The following is a 17,676-nucleotide window of genomic DNA, read 5'->3' on the forward strand; positions in this document are numbered from 1 at the left end:
CTCTCCACATAGAATTATAAACTTTTCGAATTAGTAAGGGCCTAAAAATAGAAACTAGAATAATGCCATCTCAATTTGATGCCTATAGATATCTCCCATGCCGAATTTATCAAGGGAGCTATAGAATACTTTGCTTAAGATGGGCCTTGGTAGGGACAATGGCTACTTGATCTTCTTATCTCACAAATGAGAATCGAATTATTTTAGCTTCAATTTATTTTCTTGCCTCTTCAACCTATTTCGTTTGATGTGTTGAACTAGATTGTAAGCAATCACAATGATTAAAATATCTTAATTAAAATTTAATTATTATGAAAATGAAAGCATCTAAATTTACTTCCAAATTCATAATATATCTATAATCGATTATGATTATATTTATAATATCTTAATATTAAAATAAATTAAAAAAGCTTTAAAAAAATTTTCGCATGAAAATAGTCACTTGTTCTTAAGACATTATTTTACTAAATCAACTCTATATAACCATAAATATATTTTATTATATAGTAGGGCTAGTAAATTAATGAAAAAAAAATTCTTTTATAGATTGCTTATCAGTAATGTAATCATTAATGAATATAATAATAATAATAGTACAAAGTTTGACAATCACAAAAACAGTGCGTGAAGCATATATTTTTACGTAATATAGTTTAAGATAGTAAGTATAATAATAATATCATTTAAAATTCTAATGTAAATAAGATGTTTTAATTCTATAAAATATTATTTAGAATAATTAAATGCTATGTTTTACTTATATATATCATAACAAACCAAATTATCTATTTTTTAAATCTACCGAATATATTTTTACTTTTTTTGAAAATGAAAAAAAAAAGTTAAAAAATATGATAAAATCAAAACAATTCCAATGGTGACCTATACTCTTGGGGTTACTTCACCACCCATATAATACTTGCGAAACACTTCAGCATCTACAGCAACCTATAATCTTCAGAAGATAGTAACAAAAATCATAAAGAGCATATGGCTCTATTTGGCACGGCTTTAATACGATTTTTAAATCAGCTTTTTAGTATTTTTAATATTTAATATAATACTAAAAAACTGTTTTAAAAAATAATAATAAAGCTGTACCAAAGAGAATCTACATCTGCATGAAAGTTCTTTTAAAGCTCAAATTGCATCCAGAAAGTGATGCCCAGCTTACATCTAAAGCATAAGAAAGTTTTTTTTTATTTCTTTTAATAAACAGTTAAAATAAGATAAAGTGAGTAATTTAAATCCCAAAAATTAAGGTTAGTCTACAGGCAAGCAGGACTGAACAGGAGCAACTACTGCTGAATCGTCTACAGATCTGGCATGCCAATCCCAACCTTTGCATCATAAGTTTTCTCAAGCACAACATCAATAGGGGTGTCTTTTGGGCCAGCTGCAAAATTAAAATTATAAAGTTTCCAAACAAACTAATATATAAGAATAAATAAATAACATGCAACAGAATAAAGGTTTATATGCCAAAAGAAAAAAAATTAAAAAAAAAATACAAAAAAAAAAAGTTTTACATGCCAAGGGATATTTCAAGCTTGGGATTACAATATTTTGAGAACTTTTAAGTACTCATTTAGGGCAAATTATTGCATCCGGTCACCGGACGCAGAGAATAGGTTCGGACATCTAATAAAAAATTGCCACGTCACCTGCGCTTTAGATGCGTTTTGACTGCGCTTTCTAACCAGATCCGCAAACAAACAAAAATAGACTCATTTTAAAAATTGGGCAGTTGGGCATATTGCGAGCAATGATTTCAAAATGAAAGGCTGCAAGGGCATTTCAACAATAATGCATTCACGCAAACAATTGAATATGAAAATATTTTTGTCCAGATCATAAAAGCACCCATGAAATATGCTTTAACTCAGACATCGTGAAAATTCACTAACAATTGTGTAAGCTTAGTAACACAACTCACACATGTTCTTGTAAGTGTATCAACATCCAAAAATCACTATAATTTTTAAAACATCACATACAATTAAGACAAGATAAATTCAATTTATATCACTTTAAATAGCATGCAACTTCTCTAAAATTATGCACCATCACTTTGAAAAGCACGCAAAAAATTACTTTCAAATTCACAATCATCAACATATTGCACGCACACTCTCAAGCGGGATGCCCTAACTATAGGATACCATTGTAAGTCCAACTTTTCAAGTTTAGTCTTTCACACCGCATAAACTAAACAAAACTTCTTCCCGCTGACAAATATTTACCCCACCAATTCAACAACAACATCATCATCAAGCCTTATGTGCGGTCGGCTACATGAATCTTTTTTCTCCATTGTGTCCTGTTAAGAGTTAAATTCTCATTTAAATTTAATATAAAAAATGTTAATATTTTCAAGCCCAGACTATTTAGGTGTATCTCTACATTTATGTTAACATTTATTAACATAGGCCAAACACACTTTTCTATTATACAACAAGCTCAATGCATTCCTCCACTTCAACCATCCAAACAAATAATATCCCCATCCATTTCACCATCACTTTGAACAATAAACCCAAGATATGTAAAATGTGTACTCTTATTAATGACTTGATTGCCCAAATTCATAATCCCCCGCTAGATCTATTACAACTAAAAATTACACTTAATGTATCAGTTTTAGATTTGCTCAAACAAAAAAATTTAGACTCTAAAGTTGATCTCCATAATTTAAGTTTTCTTCCAACTCCCTCTCTAGTTTTATCAAGAAGAATATCATCAACAAAAAACATACACCATGATACATCCTCTTGTAAATGTCTAGTAAGAACATCCATGACTTTTTCCACACTTCATTTTCTTTAAGGTCTCTCTAACTTCGATTTTACTAATACAAATATCTTTTCTTTTAGGGTGCTAAGGTTATTAAATTCAACAGTATTCTCATAATCTTCCTTGAAAAGTTTACCGAAATATCTTATCCACCTTGGCTAAATATTCTCATCTAATAAAAAAAATATTTTTTTATCTTCATCTTTAATGTACTTCACTTTAATTAAATCCATATTTTTCTTATCTTTTTGTTTGACTGTTGTCTTTGTTTGGATTGTAAGATTTATATCTTACAGTATGATTAGTTTGACAAAAAGGGGGTGGTGAGTATTTGTTTGGGTTTGAACATATATTTGCATTTGTATTTATATCACCATTTGGCATATTTGTACTCAATTTTTTTTGTTTAGTGTACTTTATTAAAATAATAAAAAAATAAAAAAAATCATTCTCTTTCTCTCATAACTTAATTTTTAATTGGCATAAATTACGGGGAAGAACAGTCGTATGAAAAGTAAAAAAATAAATATTTTTTCTAATTTAAAATTAATGTAAGAATCAACCAAAAAATATTTCTCATTATTAAAAAGCAGGAGATTGTTGAATCTCATAAGCCTAAAGAGTTTATTGATGTATTGATAATTCCAAATATTATTAATTATGATTTTGAGCTAACGAACTTGTGGGTGTAGGCCTTCTAGTTAAGCTAATATTTCAGATAAATCAAGAGATAAAGGTTAAATGATATTGGACATAAAACTTGAATGGAAATCACAGAAGTGCACTCAGCCTAGACTAAAGTAGAGAAGCCATCAAGAAAAAAAGACTACCTATGAGCAAAATTCTCGATTTTTCATTTAATTGTGTCATTTATATGTCACAGGAATACAATTTCTGAAATAACCAAGCACACACCCTAAATACTAGTTAATTAAAATTACTTGATTGATTCAAATCACACTATAATATACATGACATTTTTGGAAATTCTAAAAAATCAAGTCATATGAATTAACATAAATTTTTAAATTAAAATTCAAAAACTAATCGTATTGTATGATACCCCATCGAACAGTACGATCAATTATAATCGTATCAACTAGCCATTATCAGTTCCTTCCTTAAATAAGCAAATTCAAAATTTAATTAATTGTACAGTACAATAACCTATACAATTTATCAAATTAATAGGATAGAAATTTCTTTTATTTCAACATATATATATATATATATATATATATATATATATCCTCTCTTTTAATTTAAATGAAAATAAAAATAAAAGAATGTGAATCAATTCCTCATGCAATTTCTCATTCCTAGTACGTCTCGATTTGCATGTCATCGCCCTATGCTCAAGCAAATTTATATTTTGACTCGTGCGATAACCTAAGCACTATGGATGTCATTTCAAGATAATTTCAATGTTCTGAATACAATGACACAATCCGTTTCACAAACAAAAGATGTTCAGATGACTTCGCACAAAGTTTGACTGCATTCTCTTGAATCGAAAGCAAAAGATAATTTCTTGATAATTTTGATGTTTCGAATGCGATGGTGCGGCTCGTTTCATGAACATACAATGTTTGAGTGAATCTGATTGTCGTTGAGATATTTTGAGCTCACTACGTGGTGTCAAGTCGGTTGGCCACCGTCGAGGCATTTTAAACTTGCGACGTGCGCGACGTCACTTTGTTTGAACACTGCTCTCGTTACACACATTTGAATTGATTGTAGAACATATGTGGAGGTCAACACTAGCATGATCAATGAGTTATCTATCACAATTATTTTAAATCAAACATTAAAATTAAATCTGTCTTTTTTCATCAATTATGTAATTGATTATAAATGATATTTAAAGTGAGATACTTTAATGTATGTTCTTTTTAAGATAGTTTTGTTCCATTTGGTGAGAGCTAAGCTGAAAAAGAATAAAGGTTAAAACAATGGAGTAAGCATTTAAAAGTACAAAGATTGAACATATGATGCACAATTTCAAAAGAAATGTGATATATAATTAATTATTAGATATAGTTAATAGTTAATAGAAGATAAAGTGATACTTAAGTATGATAGGCTTTAATATCTTAGATACAAAAGAATCGAGTACTAGAAGATCTAACTTTCAATGTTAAGGCTAACGGGATAAAGTGGAAAAGTGCCTCAAGAGCATTATGTGATAAGTAGATACCATGAAGATTTGAAATGAAATTTCATATAACTCCAATAAGCCAACTATGTTGTGTGGATTAGTGTGTTAGGAAGTAAAGATTTAATTTATAGACAATATAAAAAATATAATGTTTAAATAGATGTGTGAAAGAATAGAAATAATTGATTGAAAAATTATTATATTAAAGAGATAATGGAAATATCAACTATTGAAGAGACAATAATGAAAAATAATATTAGGTGATTTAGGTAGGTACAAAAAAGTATTAAAGTTACAACCAAAAGATGAGTGCATAAAAATAATGTTGAAGAACTAGCAAGATGATAGAGTAAAAGTGGAAAAGGCTAATGATGATAGCTACTTGCTAAAGAAAGGAAATAGGATCAATTGGAAGAATTACATCCACACCAACAAAATAGCAAGGATGATAAAAGGAACATACCTACCAAACAACCTAGCATCATGACAAGTCTAAAACCTCAGTTCAAGCAATTTTGAGCCAGTAGGCATCAGAAGCTTAGAAATTCACAATCTGCAAAGGGAAGTAAAACTAAGGAGTATGCTAGTTCAACAAAAATTTATCCAAATGCTAGGTAAAACAACAAAAGGATTTCTAAACAAGAGTAATAAATGAAGGTTAAGTATTCCACTTATATTGCTAGATGTTGCAGATTCTAAAAGCTGTCATAAAAGATTAATTAAAGTACATGAAGCAACATATTTTCTTGAACAAATTAATACGGAGATGTGAAAAGATTTGAATACAAATAAGGTAAAGAGTGCACACAAGAACAGCAATGAAATTTGGCTATAAGCAAAAAAGTTTCCAAGATGTTGTACTCCAATTGTGCATCCTTCACATACTTGGATTGTCAGATACTGCATCGTTAACATAGGCCAACCTAGAAAATCCTAAAGGATATACTCATTGGAAACAGTAGTAACTAGGACTTTGTGTAAAGTAATGACATCTAACACTCCAACAGAACTTATCCAATCAACTCCTATCTCAAACATCGGTCTTATATCAATCAACTAGTTGTTAAAAGTTAAATCCATAAAAGAGAAAAATAATGGGAACTAGGCAATTGTCTTTGTTTCAATAACCTTCTTGACACTAAATGATATATCTTCAACCAAGCCAATCAACTAAGCTTCTGTCCAAAATCCCATGTTAAATTTTCAGTAGACTGAAAACAACAGAATTTTTTTATTTTTTTGGCACAGAATGAGCATATATGTAAACATTCAGGTGCTTTGTATCTTTTGACACCAACAACTATCAGATGAAAAATTTAATTGAGAATGAAGCAAATGAAGAAAAGAAGGGAGGGGAGCCCTTCATGTAAAACGTAAGATACTAAGTACAAGATGAATATAACAATGCTAGGAAAAAACCATTAAAGCCTTGGATCAAGTTTAGCCTCTATATAGATCCCAAAATAAAGAAAACTTTTAGAAGGCTATATCACATTATTTTCTGGATATAATGTGCTCAGCTAAAAAAATTTAGTAAAGTATCCATTCAAAATAAAGATAGATTTCAGATCATTGACACATACGTTCTATAGGTCGTGGCTTTCTCCTCATTTTAAGTATCTCAGGGCGGGGGATTACAGAACCTGAAGCTTCTCGTCCTCTAGAAATTCTTACCTTGCTTCCATCTTCCATAAACCGGTAACCAATTTTACAAGGCCTCCTGATTAATAAAACAAAGAAAACGAAACATAAAAAAGCATCCCAGACAACGAAAAAGCTCACCAAATTGATATATATAGTTTGGGTTGCTAAAATAACAGATTCACAGCATACCCAGTTACTGGATCAATAACTTGAACATTTGAGACATGAAGTGGAGCTTCAACTGTGAATATCCCTCCTTCATGTCCTTGCCCTTGTTTGACATGCTTCTTTACCTGCAAAAATTTTTTAATACTGCATATTTACATACCAAAGGAATAAGATGGTGCACCCAAAAGTAAAATAAAAAACAAAAGAATTGTGTACTGACTAAGAGATAGCAATCGTAGGAAGTGAAAAATGAAATAAAATGAGGATTTTAGTTAACATATTTTCAGCGGCATTTAAGCAAGATTTAGCTAAAATATCCTGCCAAAAAGAATTTTGATAACTCCAAATCTTTTTTTGTTAACAAATCCCATTTCAGTCCCGTTACTTTTTAAATCCAGATTTTCTAAATCCCACCATTCACAAGAATTAATGGACTTAAGGATTTCTCCTTATAAATCTTAAAACTAAAACAGAAAGCCGAGCATTTTTTCAGGATTTAGCAAACATGATTTAACAGTTATAATGCCAAACAATTCTCATATTTTAACACTCTCATGGGCTGTTTAAAAAGGATTTATCGTAAATCCTACCAAATGGAACAAAAGGCGTTATAAATTCTCACCCATCGCAAGTCCTAGATTTCGCACTTTTCACTGAAAATCTTGGATTTGCTAAATCCCATATTTCAACGGATTTAACGTGATTTATTGAAAGAGCTCTCCCACGGCATGCTTATCGAGTAGGTAAAAATCCTTTATCTACAACGTAGGGTTCAGACATCTCCGCACCGAACTGCAAGCTAGCGCAGTCTTCTTCCTTTCTAAGTTCTGATTCCTCTTCCTCATCTATAATCTTTCGCACTACCTCATCAATCATCTAGAGATCCGATGAAGGTAGAGTTTTTAGCCTTTTCCTATACTTTCCATTAGAGTAGAGAACATATTGTGGTGATTTTTGGTTTTGCGGTGATTTTTGGTTGCACTTGATATCTTAGCTTGTTGCTTTCCAATTTCCATGGCATCTTGACTATCCCGAAAATGTTTCTGATATGTGTTCATTATACAGCTATTTGAGACCATTGGATGTTTATTAACTATTTTGCATTTATCCTTGCATCTATGATTGGAATAGTTTTGTTGAAGATTGCATCATGTCTGTTATTGTATATAGCAGTGATAAAGTACTATATCATTCTAACATTTTCGTAGAGTTTATGAATCCTGATCCAAGTGAATTTAACTGAAAAATTTCTAATTTCCAACTAAGATTCAGACATTAGAATTATATGGTTGCCTAAAATTTACCTAAAGTGTATGATATTCTATTAAAAAATACATGTGAATTGTCCGTGAATTTTGGTTTCAAGTTCAACAATTATTTTCCTTATCTATATATGTTTTATTTTTGTTACTCTGCGGTTTGATGCAAGTAATTTTGTGAATCGAGCTAATTTTATGAATCCAAATAGTATTTGTATGTAGTTTGTTTTTCAATTTACTATTAAACTATAAGTCATCTTTTTGGCAACCATTGATGATAAGTTGTTTGTTAATTTTGTTTAATTAGTTGGTCCGAAATATTCTTGTTTTTTGGTATCTTTCTTATGGGGCTAAGGGGATTTAGATGGACTTTGCAACTCTTTTGATTCTTTATAAAAACTAGAATAATCAAATATCAGCGGAAAATTTGAAATATTCTTTAAGGTGTTACTAGTGATTCAGTTTTCCATGTTTGGTTGTTTTTGTATTATGTTCAACAGAATTCTTCTAGTAAATACAACCATCTTTTATTCCAATTGCTTTCTTTTATCCTTCTTTTTTTTATTGAAAGAAGACCATGGCAAGCAAAGCAAGAGAAATAAATCATAAAATTTGACATTCCTTAACAATAATTTTTTATATGCTAATAGTTCAATTAGCCTTTTGCGATATATAGATTTTGGTAAAACACATTATAAAGCCATTCTTCTCTAATTGCTCAAAACACATATTTAGGCAACATAATATGCTTCAATCAATTTCTCTAAGTAACATAGTTTTATAATTTAGGTTATGTCGAACATGTAAATACCAGGAGCTACATCGACCACTGACATTTCATCTGAACTTGGGAAACTAAAAATCAATATCAAATTGAAGCAACTTGCATATAAGGGTCTCAATATTTGACATGACACAAAAATCTGACCCTAACCTGACCTGAAAATTTCAAATTCAGATTGACCCATTTGGAAAACGGGTCGGGTTTGGGTTTCATGTTCTGACCCATTTGGAAAACTCGCACCCTACTCCTGCGGCAGGACAGTTGGTCGGTTACGAGTTTAAATTTCAGACCCATTTTTCTAATCGAGTCGGGTTCCGGTCAGAGCAGTTGGAGGCGGGTTAGACCCGAAAACCAATTGACACTCCTTCCTGCATTGATAAGTGATTTAATTATCATGAGATTGAACATGAAGCTTTAGACTCCTTTAGGAACCACAAGTCGTCAGACGTTGTGTACCCACATACAAGTCAGTTTGAGCATCATCATCATAAGTGTAAAAAAACATCTAATAGAAATCATGTGCTATATTTGGACTTATTAGTAGGGCATGATGGGCCATAAATAATAATTACAAATTTTAAATTTGTTTTGTAAAAAAATAAGAGATTTTAAAGAAAAAAATCTATTGTGCGAGGAAGTTCAATTTCTCACCCAAGAGCAAATGAGGATGTCCTAATCCACACTGGCCAACCAAAATACTTGACATGAACTCCAAAATGGCTTGAAAAGCATAACGTAATGCTAGGGGTGCTCCTACTTGAACAATTCTTATATGAAAATTTCTATAACGACATTTTGAAGAAGGAACAAAAAATGAATCTTATAAAAGTGATGAAAAGACATCTAGGAATCAATTTCACCGAAGCAATTATCATGATAAGGTTTAAAAATATAAAGGAAAACTTTAGAAGTTTGTATCAACAATCAAGTCGAAGAGGTTGGGTATGGGATAAGGAACTTCATATCCCAATCGAAACTGATGAGTTGCGAGAAGAGATTATTCAGGTAACTTTGCCTCTAATTGATATTCTAAATGCAAGAAATAATAGTTTACTAGTAATAATTGAAAATTTGAATGATAGGAAAACCCCAAGATTAGCCAATTTCGCAAATAGACATTCTATCAGTAAGAAATATTCGAAAAAATCTATGTTGAAAATATTGAAATTGTGATAAGATCACACTCCACTAGGACATCACAACATGCGAACAACAACGAAGAGGATGAAGTTCAAAACTGCAAACGATTTCATGTCAAAGCATGGTGTTTGCTTGCAAATAAGCGCAACGTTAATAGCACTCTCCCGGATGTCGAGTTCAATATGTGATACCAGAGAACCCACCAAATTCAAGCCCTATGGTAGGCTCCAAAATGTCCAATAATGATCCTATATGTAAGGTCAAGCGTACTAAAATAAAGGAGATAAAGAAACATTGAAGAAGCTATTAGCTAAGTCAAATAAGAATGAGATAATGTTTAACTATGCAATTGAACAAAGTGGTCTTTACACAATGATAGAATATTTCGTAAAATTAAATAACATCAAGAATATCACTCCTCAAGCAACCTTTGTAGTCCATGATACACTCAAGGAAAAAAAAACAAGTAGGCCCTAAAGATATGGGGTCATGAGCTTCTTAAAAATTGGATTGAGTGTGTTGTAAGTTGTCACCCACGTTTTTATGCATCCCCAATGTGGTCGTAATAATATTATATATAGTGCTTATTTCATCATGTGTTGTGTTTTGTTATTTGTTAGAAATTCACTTTTTATGTTTAGTTCATCATTTGTTGTATTAAAAAAAGTTTTAGAATGACGTGGTATCACTTGCTATTGAATAACTTAATTCATTTCATTTAATCTCATGGTAATTATGACTAATTATTTATGTGGGGACTTCTTGATTCCCTTTATGGTATGGTTGATTTGCAATTAAAAATAAATGAAGTGATTTCTAAATTAATTATATCCATCTTAGAATATAGTAACTCATATGAGGAAATGTATATAAGATGACATATTTGATAGGACATACATGGGTCATCAGTACATGGAGGATGTGCTGGCTGGTCATTCGATGCTTCAGGTTATCAGCTAAGGCTTGTGTGCATCTAATAGGCCTACTAGTTTGTCACAACCTTTTAAATGATAAAAAAATATAATTGCAACAAAACAACTTGGCAAATTTCTTTGGAGGAGAGCCCATGCTCGTATCTATAAATAGTTATGTGAGCTCTTCCAAATTCACTAGAAACTATAAGTGGATACTTCAATCAGGTACTATGCGCTATCGTGTTGTTATTTGATGAGTTTATTAATTTAGCATTGCAAGATGCAAAATGTCATCCGTTCAAATGCACAATTTTGCCCATTACTTCAAAAATGCAGTAAAGGCAATTGATGATATGCTTGCTCCTATATTAGTTAATCTACAATCTCGATATCATAACTGGAAAAATTTTATAACTCAAAATGTAATGGCTGCAGCCATTCAACCGACAGCTTGTCTATGTTACCATTGGCTGAAAGGGTTCTATTGCGAATATGTGCATGCTTGATGGTTAATGGATGAGGGATAATTTGAAGTACCTAGAGGTATTTATTATTTGGTTGACTATGGTTATGCGAACACTGATAAAATGATCACACCATTTTGGGGATATTGATATCACCTAAGTGATTATCATGGAACAATCTTTAAAAGATATATTATTGAGAAAGAGATATCTAATCACCAACATGCACAATTGTGCAACGTAGTTTAGAGAATTTTTTGAATTTGAAAGGAACAACTTCAAGTGTTGACTCATATGCAATAATTTCCTCTAACTACTCAAGCTGACATCATGCATGCAAGTGCAATTTTGCACAACTTCATTGATTGGTACCATAGATATGATCTCTATTTCAACATATTGCAGATAGAAATGCAACATGATTATCAATACAGTGAGGTTAAAATGTCTAAAGAGGATCCCAATATACATGGAACAATAGGAAACAAACTTAAAAAGGAAGTGAAAAGACATGCCATCATCATAGATTTGGGGGATGTTCATGTAAGAATTTTAATTGCAGTATTAAAAATTCTATTTAATTTTTAAAATTTAAAAATTTTATGATTTTTTTCAAATGTCAAGTCAAAGATGCCACTCATCATGATTGAATTGCATTGAAGTGTAAATCATATAGTTGTCAATGTGCAAGCATATATCGTATATTGTTCTCCACTACTACTTAGTCTACGTGTTCATTAATATTAATATACTATATACTCTTTGTTAGTTTTATCTTTTCTATTATATAAACTTACGTTGGATTTATAATTTAGCTATTGATGTAATCCAGTGATATCATGCAAAAATTTTCAGTCCTTATACATGCATTATGTATATGTTCACATTTAAATTCTTAGCTACCATAAATCCTAAAACATATAGTTAAATTGTTTGTCAAGATTTAACATATATCATGACAAATTGTTTTCAGAATTTAACACCCTTGGGATTTAATAAATCTCGAATTACAGGACTTATCAAATCCTACTTATTGCCAAAAAAAACCCTCAAGGTTTACTTTATATGGACTTACTATATCCTTCTAGAACCCATATAATAGAGTGAATAAAAAGAGCAGGCCCGCCCCACAAATTCCACCCGACAAATCTCCCCGACCTTATTTCATAGAAATAAAAACAGGTAAAAATGATAAAATATGAAAGGAATGGGGATTCGCAAAAGAACAGAAGTATGGAAAAAATCGCAACAGAACAAAAGGCTCAAAGAAATCTAGGTTGAAGTCGAACCAGATTTTGCCCTTCGACAATAACACGGTTTTGGGAACGAATAACACGCTTGATGGTGCCCGTTTCGCCCTTGTCTTTGCCTCTTATGATCATCACCTGCAAATCGAAGAAAACCAACAAAATATATGAAACCAATGACAGCAATAACTATAAAATATAATCTGTGGCGGCGAAAGTGCTGTCCACGATAGAGAAACCCTAAACCCAGATCGAGAGCGATGGTTTGAAAAGCATACGTTATCTCCTCTCAAGATCTTCCATTTTGTTATCAACTTCTCCGCAGCCTTCCATCCCATAGTCTCTCGCCTTCCCCTTCACTAAATCCTTGATCGCAAGCTCGCTCCAACTCTTCCGAGCAGGTTAGGAGTTTAAGCCGGCCAACGCATTCATGACCCGAAACACAACTCAACCTCACCCGAAAAAATTCGGGTTCGGGGTCGGGTTGGGGTTGAACAAATCAATCCGTTTTAAAATTGGGACGGGTTCGGGTTGACCCAACAATCCGAAATTGATCCGAAAGTGACACGAAAACTCATATTTGACCTGAAAACTTGAGATTGACCCGTTTTGACCCGATTTTTTACCCCAAAATTAGCAATTTTAGGTCAACTTCGGGTCATTCGTGTCGGGTCGGGTTCGGGTCCGGAAACCTGACCCGCTTTTAAAAACGGGTCAGGTTCGAGTTATCCCGAACAGTGTCGGATCAGTTCCGGGTTCGATCCGAACCCGACCCGCTGACCCAAATTGACACCCCTAATGAATACATTACTGGGGCTGTTTGGTTGCTTGCAAAGTAAATTTTGTGTAAAGTTTTTTTGGGAGAATTTTGGGGCTTAGCCCATATATTTTAAACAAAAAGATTACATCAAGGCTCCCTCCCAGGAAAAAGAACTGGAAGGAAACAAAATAAGAACCCAAAACCAAAACAGAACAAGCAAAATATGAAAAACCAGCCAAAACAAGAAGCTGGGCAAAAAAGCACGGACTTAGGAAAAAGGGGTAACAAAGAAGGCAAAACTTTCATGAAACGGTTCAACAAAGAATTCCACTCAACCTTGGTTGCCAGATTAGAGCCTTAAGAACTCTTAACCCAAAAGAAGACCATCTAGTAGAGAAAAAAGTCCATACCATCCAAGGGAAAAAAAAATCCCTGGTTGCCACACAATATAATCCAAATAAACCACCACCCAAGATGCCTCCAATAAAATTAATCAAACCTGGCCATCCAAAGGAAGAGACCAAAATGAGGCAACCCAGCATTGTTAGCCCCACACATCATCGTCCAGCATAAGAGGAACAGTTTCCTCTCAAAAATATTAGAGAAATCGAAGCGCAAGAATAGCCAATCAAAGGCAGCAGGCCTAAAAATATTTGGGGAAAGCCACCTTAAGCAAATCAATCCTTTTCTAGTTGTAAGTCTTAACAATGATGGCAAGAGAAATCCTCCTTATAGAATCATTAACAATAACCTTAGAACCAGTGAATCGCAAGGTGTTTCTATCCCTCCACAAATAATAGACATAGCAGCAAATAACAAAGTAACAAAAATTCTTTTCAAAATTATGAAGCCTCATATTTCCATCAATGAAGTCAAAGAGCTGGAGGAGAGTGGGAGGAAGCAGAAAATTCCGAAGTGGAAGGAGAGATGAGATAACAGAGAAGGTATGGGCACATTGAAAGAAACAATGCACAATACTTTCATCCTCCATCCGGCACAGAGGGCACACCGGGTTAATAACAATATTTCTTTTAGCAAGAATATCAGTAGTTTTTAAACCATTCATAAGAGCCAGCCACACATAAGCAGAGTGTCTTAAAGCAGAGTGTCTTAAAGCAGAGTTTTTGTGCCACACAAATTTGTACCAAGCTACTTTATCCAACTCAGCATAAAACTTGATGTAAAAAGTCTTAAATTCCGGTTTAGAGGAGACGATCCAGGAAATAGCATTGGTAGAGCCATTTAAAATTGGAACAAAAGTAATGTGATTCACTAAAGGATAGCCAAACAGAGAAGGTAAAGACCAGTTTCCAGCAATAATAAAATCCTTCACAGTAGAGTCCTCCAACATCTGGTTTTGGGAAAAATCAGAAATCGCTAAGCCAGCACACCAGGGGTCCCAAAACATGGACAGATTATAGTTAATGGAGGAGACATGAAAAGCCAAGTCTCCTCTAATCTTGGAAGCAGTAGAGGAGATATTATTCCATAATTTAGAGGCTCTAGTAAGTAAAGGCTTCCAAGGGGAGGAAAACATAGCTCTAAGCCAATCCCCCACTAAAGTATCATAATTATAGAATCTCCATAAGAAAGAGACTCCATAAGCAAATTCCATAGAGTCAATGGATTGTAGGCCCAAACCACCAAAACACTTAGGAATGCAGGTTTTCTTCCAGGCAACAAGATGTAATTTCTTGACAGAAGTATAGCCATGGAAGAGAATGAAAATTCGTTAGGGATGTTAAGCCCTATAGAACTGGCCCAAGGCTAACCAAGAGGGGGGTGAATTGGTATTTAAAAAAAATCTTTTGAATCAAAAGAACGATTATCACAAACCAAATCATCACAAAAATAAGTACAGAAGAAAATAAATACGGAAGCAGAAAAAATAAGAACACAAGGGTTTATAGTGGTTTGGTCAACTCGACCTACGTCCACTCCCCGGAGGCGCCATCCGATTATTGCACTACAATCGTGACTCTCCTTTAGCCCCCACAGCTAGGCGGAGAAGCCCTTACAAACACCTCCTTTTTGCCACCCCCGGCAAGGCAGAGTGTCACGACCCAACCCGACCGGGACGGATCCCGCTCGCATTAGGTCATGGCCAGACTTAATCTGACTGAATTGATTCCAGGATCTGGCTTTGGAATTTGTTTCAGAACTTTCTTCCAAGCATTATACACAGAAACAGACACACAGAGCTACTATAACATCAAAATACAGCGGAACAGATCATCTATCTTTTCTTCCTCAAAAGAATCATATACAAATACAGCTCATGGCTTTCAGGCAGAAGGAAAAGCATAGCAGAAAAGCCATGACTGTACAAAAATCAAAAGTGCAAAATACCTATAACGGATCAGACTCTGAACTCCTAGTCCAAGACTTCCTTCTCTTTCCCAGAATCTGAAAACCACGCAGAAAACAAGGATGAGCTACAACAGCTCAGCAAGACATCAAACCTCCAATCAGAAACTTCAGAATCCACATCAAGCACATCAGACAAAAATCCGTACAAAAATCAGATCAACAGAATCGTATATCGAATCAGAACAGAATCATACAGATCAGATCAAATCAGAACAACAGAATCGTACAGATCAGATCAACTCAGAACAGAATAGAATTAGATCAAAATTGTATCAGAACATATCAATTCAGAATACATCAAATCAGAACGTATCACAATCAGAACAGAACAAAAGTCAGAACAGATTCTCTGACACTAACAGAATCTCAACGGATTCTTGCCCCTTATGCCTCCCTTCCCAAACACTGACAGAATCTCTTGGATTCTGGCCCCTTATGCCTCCCTTTGTGCTCATGGCACCAGAACAGATGTGCTTATAGCACCAGAATAGAACTTATCATCGGATCCGTAACAGAACTTGTTTTCAGATTTCAGAGCTCATTTCAGATTTTCCCTGACACAGACAGGATCTCACAGGATCCTGACCCCTTATAACTCCCTTTTTTTATAGCACACAATCATATCATGTCATTTCAGAACAAATCCGGACAATTTCAGAAATCATACGAAAATCCGGTGGCATAACGGCAGTATACAGAATTTACACAAAATTTATCAAATCAGAATTTCACCAAATTACCACAGAACATTCACAACAACATTATAAGACTTTTATTCAACTGCCACAACATTTACAGACATCGTGAAAATTTACAGTCAACAGAAAACGCTGCCAAATCAAAATTATCCGGTTAAAAATCTCCAGAAAATAATCAAAATGTGCGCACTCGGCACCTTAGAAACATATCAAAAGTTATGCGGTAAAAACTGAACCAGTCAAAAAATACGGATGAAATTTGCTAACAAAAATGAAATCCGGACAGAAAAATCGTTCAAACTTCATCGTTCTGAAATTGAGAAAGGCGGAATGTGCCTTACCTTGCGTACACCAATTTCCTGAACTGTCTCGACGAACGAAAACGGCCCGGCGTTGCCCAGAAATCAACTTTTCCACTCTTCTTCTCGACCTTCTCTCTCCTCAAAAAATTAGATATTTTGATTTTGATTTTCTCTCTCTTCAAAATGAGCTGATTTCAGCTAAATAATACTCTGATCGGCCCGGCCGATCGCACGATCGTCCTGGACGATCTGAAGAAAATCCAATCGGCCTGGGATGATTTCTCAGGACGATAATTAATTTCTTGGACGATTTGCTCTCTGACTTGTGTCATGCTCTGATCGTCCAGGGACGATCCCAGATCGGCCAGGACAATACCTACAGGAAAATTTTCCTGGAACTTTTGTACAAAATCTGGAACAACATCTGAACTGATCGTCCCAGGATGATCCCAGATCGGCCCGGACGATATGAGTAAACCTGATGTTACAATCTCCCCAACTTCAAAAAAATGTCGTCCTCGACATTGTCCAATCAGAACTCCGTCAAAATAGATACGGATAGGACTTCCTCATGTCCGACTCTTTCTCCCAAGTCGCTTCTCGTGCAATTCGGTGCTTCCACTGCACCTTAACCATCGGAATCTGTATACTCCTCAACTTACGAATATCGTAAGCTAGAATCAACTCGGGTTCTTCTTTATAACTCAGATTGTCCTGAATCTCAACCTCATCAGCAGACACTTTCTTTCCAGAGTCAGATATCCACTTTTTCAAAGTAGATTCGTGGAACACATTATAAACATCGGACATCTGATCAGATAACAACAGCCGATAAGCAGATTTACCAATCCTTTCAAGGATTTCAAACGGTCCAATATACCTTGGACTGAGCTTACTCACTCTGCCAAATCTGCTCACACCCTTTATCGGACTGACTTTGACATACACAAAGTCACCAACTTGAAATTTAAC

The 17,676-nt window shown here is 33.8% G+C and overlaps 1 protein-coding gene across 2 annotated transcripts; it reads right to left on the minus strand.

The window, feature by feature from the left end:
• Positions 1 to 1,121: 1,121 nt before the first annotated feature.
• On the minus strand, positions 1,122 to 13,015 carry LOC110106266 (50S ribosomal protein L24). 2 transcript variants are annotated; one of them, XR_002304217.2, is made up of 6 exons: positions 12,853 to 13,015; positions 12,617 to 12,712; positions 6,788 to 6,891; positions 6,538 to 6,674; positions 5,418 to 5,507; positions 1,122 to 1,399 (listed from the first exon to the last, which is right to left on the minus strand). XR_002304217.2 is itself a non-coding variant. In XM_020836099.2 (5 exons), exons 1-5 carry the CDS (start codon positions 12,910 to 12,912, stop codon positions 1,317 to 1,319), a joined length of 480 nt encoding a protein of 159 aa, XP_020691758.1. In that variant the 5' UTR covers positions 12,913 to 13,014; the 3' UTR covers positions 1,192 to 1,316. The 2 variants fall into 2 exon arrangements, 1 of the variants encoding a protein (XP_020691758.1); XM_020836099.2 differs by lacking the exon at positions 5,418 to 5,507 and having other exon boundaries at positions 1,192 to 1,399; positions 12,853 to 13,014.
• Positions 13,016 to 17,676: the final 4,661 nt, after the last annotated feature.

Source organism: Dendrobium catenatum, unplaced genomic scaffold (genome assembly GCF_001605985.2).
Source record: "Dendrobium catenatum unplaced genomic scaffold, ASM160598v2 fragScaff_scaffold_313, whole genome shotgun sequence".
NCBI classification, from domain to species: Eukaryota; Viridiplantae; Streptophyta; class Magnoliopsida; order Asparagales; family Orchidaceae; genus Dendrobium; species Dendrobium catenatum.

What these genes read in the sequence shown, in the direction of transcription:
- LOC110106266 (XM_020836099.2), bottom strand. Translation starts at nt 12,912, where the DNA reads ATGGGATGGAAGGCTGCGGAGAAGTTGATAACAAAATGGAAGATCTTG. An exon ending in AGATCTTGAGAGGAGATAAC is followed by an intron (nt 12,713 to 12,852) that starts GTATGCTTTTCA and finishes TTCGATTTGCAG; the next exon opens with GTGATGATCATAAGAGGCAA. An exon ending in TTGTCGAAGGGCAAAATCTG is followed by an intron (nt 6,892 to 12,616) that starts GTTCGACTTCAA and finishes AAATTTTTGCAG; the next exon opens with GTAAAGAAGCATGTCAAACA.